Source organism: Eschscholzia californica, unplaced genomic scaffold (assembly GCF_041429995.1).
Source record: "Eschscholzia californica isolate CP2 unplaced genomic scaffold, dmEscCali1.0.p SCAF_1, whole genome shotgun sequence".
In the NCBI taxonomy this organism is placed as follows: Eukaryota; Viridiplantae; Streptophyta; class Magnoliopsida; order Ranunculales; family Papaveraceae; genus Eschscholzia; species Eschscholzia californica.
This window is the reverse complement of record NW_028238198.1, coordinates 80637282-80651220: the sequence shown is the minus strand read 5'-3', so window position 1 is coordinate 80651220 and position 13939 is coordinate 80637282. Positions and strand designations below refer to the sequence as shown.

General features: G+C 37.9%; 2 protein-coding genes across 2 annotated transcripts; both read left to right on the top strand.

Moving 5' to 3' along the window:
* Positions 1–333: 333 nt before the first annotated feature.
* LOC147569750 (uncharacterized) lies at positions 334–2523 on the top strand. Its single transcript, XM_086656267.1, has one exon. It carries the CDS (start codon positions 949–951, stop codon positions 2380–2382), a length of 1434 nt encoding a protein of 477 aa, XP_086512393.1. The 5' UTR covers positions 334–948; the 3' UTR covers positions 2383–2523.
* A 1732-nt stretch (positions 2524–4255) lies between these two features.
* On the top strand, positions 4256–6385 carry LOC147569749 (uncharacterized). Its single transcript, XM_086663393.1, has 4 exons — positions 4256–4342; positions 4884–5632; positions 5859–5916; positions 6349–6385. The coding sequence occupies exons 2-4, from the start codon at positions 4885–4887 to the stop codon at positions 6383–6385; spliced, it is 843 nt and encodes a 280-aa protein (XP_086519519.1). The 5' UTR covers positions 4256–4342; position 4884.
* Positions 6386–13939: the final 7554 nt, after the last annotated feature.

Sequence of the window (13939 nt, the reverse complement as noted above, 5' to 3'; positions counted from 1 at the left end):
GACCAAGAATGCATAAGCCTAATTACATTAATAAAGTAGTTAGGGTTAAGGTTTGGAGCTCCCCCCACATCCGATATTTGCCCCTAGACTTACATATTAGAACAAACTGATCATATGTCCAAAATAAAAGATGTGGTTCCAAAAGTTAGGTTGTAGAGTTGGAACATTTTTTTGGTCCAAGTGGAAAATGATGATAGAAAATGGAAAATGACATATTATCCACCTAATTATTAGTAAACAATTTTAAGCCTATGGCTTGCTTTTCTTCCATTTATTTTTTGACTTCGAGGTCTTGCTTTATAAATTTGAATAAGAACTTCTTCTAAATTGCTTATATTTATGTATTATTGTGAGAATAATCCAAAGGAATCATGAGAATAAATGATAATTGTAATGGTAGTTGTTTTGGGGAAAGAACAAAATGTTTTGGGTACAAAGGCGGGGTGGAGAAATATGATTTTTCCGGCAAACCCTCACACTTTTTGTTGAAACGGAGGGGAGGGGGAGAGAGAAGATAAAAATGTGGATGAAAGAGAAAGATATGGAAAAAAAAATTAGGAGTTCATCAAGAGAGAGAGAGAGAGTTGACTTGAAAATGAAGGCGTGTATACACCTGGGTAAGTCTTGACATGTGGCCTCTTCTATCATTGTTCGTCTTAAAAATGAAAGAACAGATAAAACTATTGTATACCGGTTGTCCTACGCGACTAATAGGACGGAAACCTATATTCTTTTTGTCCATAGGTATACTTGTATCATTCATTAAACCATTTTGTATCTCTCTCTTTTTTCCCTCTCTTCTTCTTCTCTCCAATTAGGGTGTCAACCAGTTGGTTATGGCTCACTTATTTTGATATCCACAACCAGAATCTACTAAAAGTTACAGTTTCAGTTTGTTCATTAATTTCCCACAATATTGTTTTTGGGAGTTGTTTTAATCCATACATAATGAGCCATAACCATTCTCATCATCAATTAACACCTCTTGGTTGCAAGGTTCGTCATGTCTCAAAGTGCACAATTAAACCAAACACCATCCCATCAGACGCAACTCTGAAACAAGCAAGCCATTTGACACCATGGGACCTTGCCATGCTTTCTCTTCATCACATTCAATGGGGTCTTCTCTTCCACAAACCCTTGCCCTCATTAGAAAATCCAAACCCAATTCCCACCATTCTTGATCAACTTCAAAACTCACTCTCTCTCACACTCTCTCACTTCTTCCCTCTCTCTTTTCGTCTCACAACGCAAAAACAAGACCATCCATCTTCTTACTCTGTTCTTCTAGACTGTAAACCTGAAGGAGTCGAATTCATTTACGCTGTCGCCGATGGCATCACAATATCGGACGTTCTTTCTCCTATCGATGTCCCACCTATCGTCGAATCTTTTTTCGCTATCGTTAACCCGAAAGTAGGTCATGACAGTCATACTATCCCTTTTCTAACCATACAGGTAACAGAGCTTGTTAATGGTTTATTCATTGGTTGCAGTTTTAATCATGTAATTGGTGATGGTACTTCATTTTGTCATTTTTTAAATTCATGGGCTGAAATTTGTAGATCAAATGGGAAAGTAGAATCAATTTCACATCCACCCATTACTAAACGTTTGTTCTTGAATGATACTAATACTAGTACTGTAATTAATCTTCCTTTCTCTCACCATACTCAGTTTATAGAGAGGTACAAACCAGAGTTTCTCAGAGAGAGAATGTTTCATTTCTCACAAGAATCTATTGCTAAACTCAAACTAAAAGCAAACATAGAATGCAACTTCATTGATAATAGTAATAAGATCTCTTCTTTTCAAGCTTTAGCTGCTTTGATATGGAGGACTATTACCCGGGCTCGACGTTTACCTTATGATCAGAAGACAAGTTGCAGACTTGCCATTGATAACAGATTGAGGTTAAACCCGCCATTATCTTTGGACTACTTTGGCAACTGTATTGAAGCTGTGGCCGGAAGCACCACCGTCGGAGAGTTACTTAATCACAGTGTTGGGTGGGCAGCGGTGCTGTTACATGAGGCTGTGAATAGTCATACTGATCGGAAAATTCGTGAGTTTGTTGAAGAATGGATGAAGAATCCGTTTGTATATCAGACAGGAGCTGTGTCTCCGTTTAATGTGACGATGGGAAGTTCGCCGAGGTTTGATCTGTATGGATGTGAGTTTGGGTGGGGGAAAGCAGTGGCAATTCGAACTGGGTTTGGTAATAAATTTAATGGGAAAATTTCATCTTTTCCGGGTCGTGAAGGAGGAGGGAGTATGGATATGGAGATTTGTCTTCCACCTGAATCCATGGCTGCACTTGAATTGGATGAGGAGTTCTTGGATGTTGTCTCTCCACATGAAGTCATGTACATCTTGGATTAGTGTGAAGAAACTAGAAGAAAATAAAGAGGAGCTCTATGCTAATTGTGTATATTAGTACTTACCTTGTTGGTGAAGGAGAAAAATATTTGTATATATGTGAATATGCATGATGAATGAAGTTTGTTGATTGAGTTGATTTCATTATTTGGATCTTATTGCTTGTGTTACTGTGATTTTCTATTTGATCTCTAGCAAATTGGTATAAAAAAACCACACAATTTTTCTTTTTCAACATTTTTATAAAATTTGTAGGATTTTGGAGATTTTTTAGGCCAACGCTTTGGGGAAAGCTAAATAGTTTTCGGGGTGTGAAATTTTAAAGGGAATATGCAAAATTTTGAAAATTTTCTGGGGAAACATATTTTATGGGGAATATGTTTCAAAATAAAAATAAAAAACTCTCCACCTCACCTCTCTCCTCCATCTCATCTTCTATCTCTGCCTCCTCATCATCTTCACCGACGAAGGCCGTCGGCCGGTCAGTTTTCCGGCCGGCTACCTTCAAACATTAAAAAAAAAAATCTCTCTCCTCTCTCTCTTAAAAAAAAAAAAAATTGTTTTAAAACCTAGATCTGGTCTGTTCTTGAAGAACAAAACAGATCTGTTCCTCACGAACAGAACAGACCTAGATCTGGTCTGTTAAGAACAGACCAGATCTAGGTCTTAAAATAAAAAATAAAAATTTTTTTTTTAGAGAGAGAGAGAGGAGAGAATTTTTTTTAATGTTTGAAGGGAGGTGAGGTGGAGAGAGAGGTGAGGTGGAGATTTTTTATTTTTCCCCCTAACAATTTACAAAATAAAATTGTCAAACAAAATTGACCAATTTTTGACCAAGTCTTCACACCTCGGAAACTATTTAGCTTTCCCCAAAGCGCTGGCCATTTTTTAAGACAGGACGGCTAATATAACGCAAGTACACAATCATAAATAGCCAGGTTAAAAGAGATAACTGTTACCAATGTTGTTTCTAAATAAATGTATTGTTGGAGCCCCAAGATATTTAAAATATTGTTCAAAATAGTTATGTGAAAGGAAAAACATTCCACTCATAAGAGGGTTTTCTTATCGGTTTGGGCTAATGTTCTACTTACTAAAAATTACATTATAACATTGTAATTTATGTCTACCACTTTCTGACGTAGTGATCAGACACCTATAGCGGAACTATGATGTTTGGGGCTTTATTCTTAGTAGAAGTAGAGAATCAATCATTTATTGAACTTAGATTGTATATACTAAAAATAAGAATAAAAATAGGTTGGTGTTCGAGGAAAGAAAAAAAGTTGCGGGAAAAAAGGTGGGAAGTTAAAAATTAAGTCACGGAGAATTAACTAAACCATAATAACCTACTCTTCCTTTTGGGCCTCTTGTTTTGAATCGTAATCTTTTATTTATGGTATGAACTTTAAGACGGGAAAATAAATGGAAAATTTTGATGAAAGGCCCAAATTTTGGGCCCAAATACAAAAAAAAACCCAACAAGGTTTAATATCTCACCCAAAACCCAATAATCAAATAATAACTCATATCAAACCCAAATACACATCCCAATGTGCAATCCGGGCCCAACTCTTATCTCTAAGATTTCCTATTTTCTTGTAAACCCTCTTTTGCCCTCCTATATATATCCCTCAACTCTAACAACTCATATCTTTCTCTCTCCAAAATCTGATTTAGTTTCTCTCTCCAAAATCTTTTTCACTTTATCTCTCTACCGAAATACAAACCCTTTTTTTCCACCTTCATCTATCTACAGTCTTCATCTCTTCGATCATCATCTTCGTTTTCACGTTTCTCTCTCTAATATTGTCATCATCTTCCTTCAGTCATCACCTACATCTCCAAACCGAGTTACAAAACCCTTTATTCCTTCAGTCATCATAGAGATAAGCCATCAACTTGTTTGTTTCTAGACTCATCAACTTGTTCGAATCACCATATTCTTGTCCTATAAATCCAGGTAACTGTTGATGTTGAATCTCTTTTTTATGATTTTATGCTCTTGTTCTTCCTTCTCGTCTACTGTTTAGTTTCTGGAATGTCCGTACAGTTCTACCGCTGTCCGTACAATCTTTTGGGTTCTGGTACAACTTTAAGGTTTGTTTTAACATTTTCTAAAATGTCTGAACACATGGTACATGTTAAAAGTAGTTTATCATGTGTTAACACATTTGTTTCATAGCTATTGAACTAGCAGTTAGACCAACATTTGATAGAATGATTAGACATTGCTTCAACATTTGATAGAATGATCAGACATTGCTTCTTGGACCACCTGATTATACCACATATTCGAAACAATCAGTATAATGTTATCCATCATTTTCACATAAACTCACACATTTCGTATAATTCTACGACATTCTCCTTGATAACCAAACATTCCTACGCATGTCAAAACATTATGCGCGGTGTTTAGTCATTACACTAGATGTTCACACATTTGTTAACATTTTAATACAATTGATGATACTTTCATAACATTTTATTCAATTTTGCAGTATGGAAACTGAAAGGTCACTTTCTACATCTCAAAATAATGAGAAGAAGTTAGTATGTGACTCATGGGGCGACGTATTTACGGAGATTGGGCAAATATTCCCCGGTGGTGTCAAAGCTTTTCGAGACGCTCTTGGTCGATATACCATTGCAACCAAGAACAACTACAAATATATCAAGAATGAACCAGGTCGTGTCACTGCCGTTTGTTCCAAACCCGGATGTAATTGGAGAGTGCACGGGGTTGCACCATTGGGATGTAAATCCGTTTTTTTGTTGAAAGAGTACGAACCGAATCACGCTTGTCTCGATGTTGTTCTCAAACCTGCGGATCCCAAGTTGTCTAGTAAACTTGTTGGCAGCCTAATGAATGAAGACATCAGAAGACACCCAAATTGGAGTACTGCTGAAGTTAAAGAAAAGTTTCAAGACGATTACGGTGTTGAGTTGACCTATTATTTTTCTTACGGTGGTAAGAAGGTAGCCATGGACAAAGTATTTGGGCAGGAGGGTGATTCCTACGCAAAGTTGAAGTGGTACGTAGATGCTTTGGAGAGTACTAATCCCAATAGCATAATTGATTTGCAAATCGAACCCACTACCAACAGATTTGTCCGAGTTTTTATTGCCCTTCACGCATCTATCCTTGGGTTTCAACACTGTCGCCCTGTGATCTATATTGATGGAACATTCGCCAAAACTCGTTTTAATGGCTGCATTTTGGCTGCGGTTACCAAGGACGGAAACGACGGTATGTTTTCATTTTCACATCACATGTTAACATTCTAGTGTTCCTGCTAACACGTGACAAAATGTTAGATCATGATCATTATTGACGCGACATAGATAAAGATGCGGCGTAATTTATTGAAGTCATACCTCATTCCCAAATATGGTTTTACATTTCCAAAAATGCTTATGCACTTTTGATTCATGCATCAACAGAACTAATTTTGTATTTCATTTTTTTTTGTTAGGTCTTTTCCCCATTGCTTACGCAGTTGTGGACACTGAGAATGATCAGAATTGGGATTGGTTTTTGCAAAATTTGAAATTAGCAGTAGATCCGATCAAACGTTACACCTTTATTTCGGATAGACATGCTGGAATTCTAAAAGGCGTGAAGAACGTTTTTCCCACCGCTCATCACTCATTCTGTGCTTGGCACTTACGATGTAATCTGAACTTGAGGATACGTAACGGGGCGCGCCAGTCACGTTATTTTCAGAGTCTTATGTTTACGGCGGCACGGGCATTACCCGAGAGCGAGTATCACGCAACCATTGAACAAATGGTTGAGATGGGTGGAACCAATGTCGAGAGGTTTTTCCAATCCCTTAATCCGGAATCATGGGCAGATTTCTTTTTCCCAGGGGATAGGTATTTTGTTTTCTCTTTTTCAGTTATTTTTTAACATTAATCATATCTTTCTGTTATGAATGGACATTTGTTCATGTGTTCCGTCAGGCATATACATGTTTATACATTTCGCGCAATGTTTTAACACGACACGATGTTTTACAAGCATCCCATTTAATGTTTTTTCACAGGTATGGCGCCATCACTTCCCAACTGTCTGAGAGCTTCAACAACATGGTCAAGAAAGCCCGCGTGCTCCCTATTACAGCATTGTTGGATGCCATAAGACAGAAGATTATGAACAAGATGCGAAAGCATAGAGACGCTTCTATTGGATGGAATACATTTCTTTGCCCATCCATTAACTTGGAGCAACAAGCGAAATACAAAGTTGCGGAGACTTGGAGATACGTCGAGGCAGCCCCACTTGTTTATGAAGTATATTCTACTCCACGCCATTCCGTAAATCTTGGTACTCTCACATGCTCTTGTCGGCGTTGGCAAGTAGATTCGCTTCCGTGTCAACATGCAATGTTATGCATCAACAAGACTCGTGGTGATAGTACATGTTTTTACGATCCGGTCTGGACCGTGGAGGCTTACAGGAACACATACCAACATTGTGTTTACCCCGTTCCAAATTTTGACGAACCATATACTTTTGATCCATTAACCAAGACTCTTCCTCCACTAGTTAGAAGGGCACCAGGCAGACCACGTACAACAAGGTTGCAGAGTTCCGGAGATGTTACCAGGAGGAAAAGAATATGTCGCAGGTGCAACCAACCCGCTTATCACAACAGTGCGACATGTCGAGCCCAACTGTAGTCTCATTTTACTAAATGTTATAACATTCACCGATATGTCCCAACATGTAACAGAGTGTTGTTACATTGTGCTCAATGTTTAGTAAAATCTTTTGGTCTTTAGTACATATATTTTTGTCTAGTGAATATGTGATAACATTCTACAAAATGTTCAGTGAATGAATTACTACATGTCTAGCTATTATTTACAATGTGTCCACATTATGAAGTTTAGTGAATACATTCTAGACAATGAAGGTTCAGTATTACATATTTCCCGAGACATTTGTCCATATGTCCAACCATTAAGAGGAATGTTCTAACATGTCTGTGTATGTTCTTTCCTGAAACAAACTTTAAGGGGACAATGTATGTCACACATGATGTTGAAGAAAAATAATAATATATTCAAATTTACTTCCTTTAGTTTTAACATAAATATCCCATCCAAAATCATTGTATGTCGTTAACCTCACAAAATAATTTTACAAACCATCATTGTTTTTAATCTAATCAAGAATGAAGTGGTTTCGGGTTTAGCGAACATAACCCGTTACCTCAACAACTACTTCATTTTTTATTAAAAGATCTTTCACCAAACAAAAAAATATTCACGGCAACCACACTTTCAACATCGGCCCATCCTCCAAGATATTGTGTTCTCCTTCAATATATTGTGCGTGATCTTAGCCCTCTTCCTTTGTGCCCGGGAGACCCAATCTGGGTTTTTTGTACGCTGTTTGGGTCCAGTAGTCATGCAGTCTTGGACTAGCTCTTCAATTTTCAAAATAACAAATAGACCGCAATCCGGACTGTTCAAGACACAAATGGAATGTTAAAGCATAACCAATAATGTTTCTACATTCCCACACAAAACAGAAACATTATATTAAATGACGTGTTTTTTTATCAATTGTATGAAAACATAAGAGGCTTTTGTTAAACATTTTGCGAAATGTTTGAACATTTTCATACTAATTAAAGCATGCATCTTAATGTTGGGAACAAATAAAGTTTGAAAACACTTACTTTTCTCCCTGAGTTGGGAATTCTGGCTCCCCAAGAACATCAGCATATCTTTGTTGGGTTCCATACATTGTGAATCCCACCTCTTCCATTACATCCTCAATATATGCCGCGTACTCCCGGGCATTTTCGTAACACTCCTTGGCATTCTTCTTATCAAATGACATTGAGTCATAATGGGTCCACCGATGGAGAAATATATTATATACCAATAGTGTCCAGTGCCCCCCATGGCAGATAGGTGCACACACAAATAAGATCTCCGGTTTCCCAGCATTATTACTCAACGTACGGTTGAGCATTCTTTCGATAGAAGGTTGGTTGACCTCGGACTTGATCATCGTCTGTAGAACATACACAAAGTTATTAAAATGTTCACTCATATAAAAGATGATGATAGGAAAACATTCTAATCACTAAACTCACATAGATTTCTGATGGTAGACATAGGACACTCTTTTCTTTCAAATCCTCGTGATTAGTGACGAACGAACTCGCCCAGTTAATAACTTGTGAGTCGCACTCCAGATTCATCATCAACATATCTAGCTGCTTCCCACAAATGTCGTTGATCCCATTACTGAACCAGACTTTCGTGCTGCAACATTTGAAAAAACAAGTGTCACAGTTGCTAATGTTATGACATTTGTGATAATGCATGGACAGTACAGTAAGCAGATATAAATGCATAAACACAAACTATAATGTGCGAACATAACTGTAAATGCATGAAGATTACAGTAACTTTCTCGTACCTTTTGTCACTTTTCCTGATGAATTCTTCCAACAGGCCCTTTTCTTCTTCCTTCAACTTCTTCCACACCGGGCTTCTTTTCCAGTTACCTAGCTTCTGGCCTTCCTCCTCTGCTGCTGACCTTCCACCTCCCAACTCTACAATTTCATCTACATTAATTGGTTTTTTCTTCTCGAGTTGCTTTGCTTTCTCGGTCATGGTTCGGGTTCTTGGCTGTGTTTTAACCCTCTTAACCAAAGAGTTTGGTTTGTTTTTATCTTTCTTTTCCACAACTTCAGCCGTTTCAACCTTTGGCTTATCTACAAAATCGTCTTCAGAAGAACTTTCGTTCTCCACGATCTCATAGTTCTCATATACTTTTGCCACTTCGCAAACCTCTGAAAAGAAAGCTGAAGGCCAAGTCAGCTGAAAGTCAACTTCTTCCTTCTCATTTTCACCTACATTGAAAAAACTTGGAAAATGCTTTTCACCTGTTCCCACCACCACACGTTTAACTAGTCAACATTCGATAGAAAACCAAATCTTAACATAAATTATTATCCAATTCTCGATCAATATATATAAACGTTAGCACGTATGTTCAAACATTTTACGTATTTATGTGGGAGAAGAACACTTACTTGTTTGTTTCTTATTTATTACTTAGCCGACCAGTCTATTGTCGTTCGTTCGTGGTAAAAGAAAGTCTTCAATTGTCGTGGTAAAAGACATCGTGGGAGTACGATAGAACTCTTTTACTTACCGTTTATCAAAAAACTTGTAACGATGGCGGAACAATTTATGTTCATACCAATCATCTGACAAGTAAGTAAGAATTTCAGAGAAGATAGATAGATTGCACACAAGTTAATACGTTGCTTCAAAAAAATAAACTAGAAATAAAACCAACTTTAATCTAAACAAAGACAATATTCATTACTTTTTATAACAGTATCTCAAATGTTGTAGCATTCTGGTATTTGCTCCAACATTTCCAAATTCTAATCAAGCAAAGACAGGAATGTCAACAGAAGTAAAGATTTGCGTGAGCATTTACTCACTTGACCCAGCAACTTGTCTCACTTTCTGCTCCTGGTTTTGGCCCTCTCCGGAAGATTGACCCCTTACCGACTCATCAGAAATTGCCTTCTTACCCTTATTGTCGTCTATTTCTGCTCCTTCAGTTTGGGCTTCGGCATCACTTTCTTTTTCGATGCTGGGTTCTACGTTTACTTGTTCCGGATTTTCTTGGGCTACTTCCTGCTCCACTATCTTCTCTCCACCATCTCCACTCTCCACCTCTTGTCTAACCTCTCCACCCTCCACCTCCTCTCCAACAGTCACCAACTCTCTACCAACCTCGTCTCTAACATCCACCTCCCCTCCTACACCAAAATCAAATTCCAATACATCATTTTTCTCTCCTCTCTCTCTCTTCATCCTCTCCAACTCCTCTTTTAATACTTCTCTCTCTCTCTTAACCATCTCACTCTCTCTCTTAACCATCTCACACTCTCTCTTAACCAACAAATTTTCTTCTCTCAACCTCTCCACTTCCTCCTTCAACTTTTCTACTTCCTCCTCATTCATCTCCTCCACCACCCTCTCCGTGAACTTTAACAACTCTTCCTCTTCCACAGACTCCGCCACCAACTCCACCTTCACCTACAAGAAGGGATACATAAGGTTATTATCTCAACACCTCTTAAAAAAACACATGCACTTAATTAAATGTTCCAACATTCTTGGAAATGTTCCAACATTTGTTAAAATGTCACTCAGACATCAGTTATGTTAGAACATTAGTTTAAATAACCGAGACATTATAAGAAATGTTAAAACAAATTACCTGCTCTTCTGTAATGCTTTCCAGCTCTTCTTCCAGTCCTTTAAGGAAGAATGGCTCGATCATCCATCGAGCTATTCTAGGACTGACCCCTACTTCTCCAACCAGGTCCTCATGGATCCTGGTGTGCATGCAATACCAGTACTGCAAAGAAATTAAACACTCTTAGGTCAGTACTGTTTTTCTTTATCACCATAAGAAATGTAAACACATTTTATAACATGCCCAAACATTCTCCAAAATGTTTCAGCATTACAGAAGCCCCAAAAGAATGATGAAACATTTAAGAAAATGTCAGAGCACACTAATTTGACTTTTATCACTATAAGAAATTATGAAACATTTAAGTGCATGGTTATGAATACTTACGGGGAGAAGAGTCAGGCATCCTGAAGCTTTTGCCGGGTCTTCCGAGTGCTTGTTTATTCTCTCCATCATGTAGGAGTGAATAGCTCTCGCCCATGAAACTCTTTTCATCATTCTCTCCGTTTGGAGATTGTGATAAAAACTCCCGACAACCGAGGAGCCGGCAGCTGAAGCAAACAGGAATGTGGCTGCCATGTACATAATCCATAGTTTCAAGAACTCAATGGCTGGAGCCTTTGTTCTTGCAGCCACATGCAAAGCCTTTTCGATGCTGGGACCCCCAAAAGATGCAGCCTTTCCCTCAACAATACAGTCTTTGAAATACTTGCTCAAAAACTGGTCCTTAGCCACATCTATGGTGACATTGGTTGGGAATGCATCATATATTTGTCCTTCCATTGGGACTCCCAACAACAAAGCAACATCTCCGGGAGTGAACTGAATCAACTTCCCTCCGATGTTGAAGGCTTGGCTCTGTTTGTCATAGCAGTACAGAAGATCATAGATGGCTTTGTTCGGCTTCTCCATCACATTCTCTGTTCGGAAACTAAAACTGGTCACTGCCTTAAATAAGGCCCCGAATGGTGAAGAAAGCAACATCTCCTTTTTCTCTTCAGTAATATATAACTGCAATTCCCGCGCCACCTTGAAAACTGCTTTGAAGTTACATTTGTAATTGAAAGCAGCTTTCTTCTTCTGCTCTTTAGCCTCTGTTGGTTTTGGTTGAGGCTCCACCTTGTCCACTCTCGCCTTTGAAGTAAACCCACGGTGCTTCACAGAAACAATAACAGAAATGTCAGGGCATTCAACAAAATGTTCAACAGTAAACTTAATGCTTCATCACAATAAGTAATGGCAGATCATTGTTTAATGTGTCTACACAATAAGCATAGGCCTCTACACAATAATGACAGATCAATAACTGAAGCAACATTTTACAGAATGTTAACACACAAACAAATATGCATAACAATTGTAAGAAATGTGAGAACACAAACATTATTGTCAGAACATTGAAAAAATGTTTATACAATAACACACCTTTGCTTGTTCGGGGCTGGCAACTTTCTTGCCTTTTTTGCTCGGCCCAGCATTTGATGCCTCTTCAGCAGGTCTCTTCCTGGGGCTAGCCCTCACAGGAGTCTGTTGTTTCTTATCAGCACCATCTCCTTTCTTTGTGTTAGTTTTAGCCATCTTGGGATTGTCTGCAAAAGTTCATATGTTTCAAACAAACACAAAGACAAACAAAAGCAGAATGTATCTACACAACCAAAATGTATAAACATATACTAGTTTTTTTTTTCACAACCATGAATGTTAAAGAAAAAACATTCTGTTAATCAACAACCCATAAATCTTGATCAAATGACTAAATTTCTCCACAGAAACATAAATGTTAAAACAACTCTAACCTAGAAACTTGATGTAGTATCATAAACACCCAAATGACCTTTATGTGTAGATGCATGCTTTCGAAATCACTAACAACTATCAAAATGTCTGAACATAATCCAACATTTCTTCAACACAACCCACAATGATAAACCAAATCATGCACTTCATAAACAAAGACAGACCCCCAAAAAACAAAGACAAAGTACTAAATGTCTCCACACAAACCCTAACTTTCGGATCACAACCCTAAATGTTAAAACAAAACTAACCTAGAAGCTTGATGAAGAACCATAAACACCCAAATGGTTCCGAAATCACAAAACAACAGCCAAAATGTTTTATCACAAACTTTAGAGCAACTTAACCCTAAAACTTTTTCGAAAAACAACCCAAAATGATTTATCACAGACTATAGATCAGACTACTAAACTTGAAATCATAAACCCTAATTGTTTGAAAACTCCCCCAAATTTTCAAACACCCCTAAATCTGTACCAAAACCCACAGATGTGAAACAAGAAACCCCAAAAATGTTCCAACAATCCTAATAATTTACCAACAACAGAGAGAGGATCAAGAGTTAGAGGAAGAACAGAGACGTACCTGTTTTTGGAAGAGAGAGAAATCGAGAAAGAAGCTTGAGATTCGTTGAAACAGAGAGAAATAGAGAGAAAAAAGATGAGATCCGGTTGCTTAAATAGGTTTGGTTGAGAGAGATTCGGCTGTAACGTTTGGACTCTTAGAGGCGTTAATGGCTGAGGGATTTCGCTTGAAAAAGAGACAGAGAGAGAGATAGAGATGCGCCGGTATGAATGAAGAGAGAGAGTTTGATCGAAATAGAGAGAGAGATAGAGATGAAACGTTTTGATGGAGGGAGAAGATAGGATTTCAAGTTAGAGAGAGAGAGAGAGCGCGGAAGCCAAGAGAGGGATGTGTGTTGTGTCTAATCAAAGTCAGGGAGAGAAAGAGAAAGGCTGGGTGTGTTGGCGGGAAATGTGTGAGGGATAAGAGAGGGAACAATTTCTTTTGGAGGGATAGAGAGGTAATCTAACATTTTGGGTTTTTTTTGAAATATAAATCCCTATTGGGTTGGATTTCCTATTTGGGCTGTGTTTTTGGGCCTTAGATTTATCCTCTCAAATAAATGCATCAAGTTAGGGATGTTGTTGTTAATGCAGATTTTCTTAAACCCATTTGTTTACATTCTTTATTGCAAACTGAAAATAATTGGCTATGTTTTTAAATGAAACTAGAATAAAATTTCTTTTCAAACGTCTTATTATCTATGTTACTTTTTAAATGAAACTGGCTTATGTCAATCCAAAGGAATCACGATTTGGGTGGAGATTTTGTTCTTCTCCAAACCCTCCCTTTTGTCATTTGGTGTGGTTGGAATTCTAACTTCTTTTATTTATTTATCTCTTTCGTACCACCACCACCACCACCATTTTATTCTCTTTCTCTCGACGTCCTCTCTATTCAAGCAAAGGGGTGAAATGAAGCATACCTTCACCAAAACAGAGAGTG

What these genes read in the sequence shown, in the direction of transcription:
- LOC147569750 (XM_086656267.1), top strand. Translation starts at nt 949, where the DNA reads ATGAGCCATAACCATTCTCATCATCAATTAACACCTCTTGGTTGCAAG.
- LOC147569749 (XM_086663393.1), top strand. Translation starts at nt 4,885, where the DNA reads ATGGAAACTGAAAGGTCACTTTCTACATCTCAAAATAATGAGAAGAAG. An exon ending in TACCAAGGACGGAAACGACG is followed by an intron (nt 5,633 to 5,858) that starts GTATGTTTTCAT and finishes TTTTTTTGTTAG; the next exon opens with GTCTTTTCCCCATTGCTTAC. An exon ending in AATGATCAGAATTGGGATTG is followed by an intron (nt 5,917 to 6,348) that starts GTTTTTGCAAAA and finishes GTGTTCCGTCAG; the next exon opens with GCATATACATGTTTATACAT.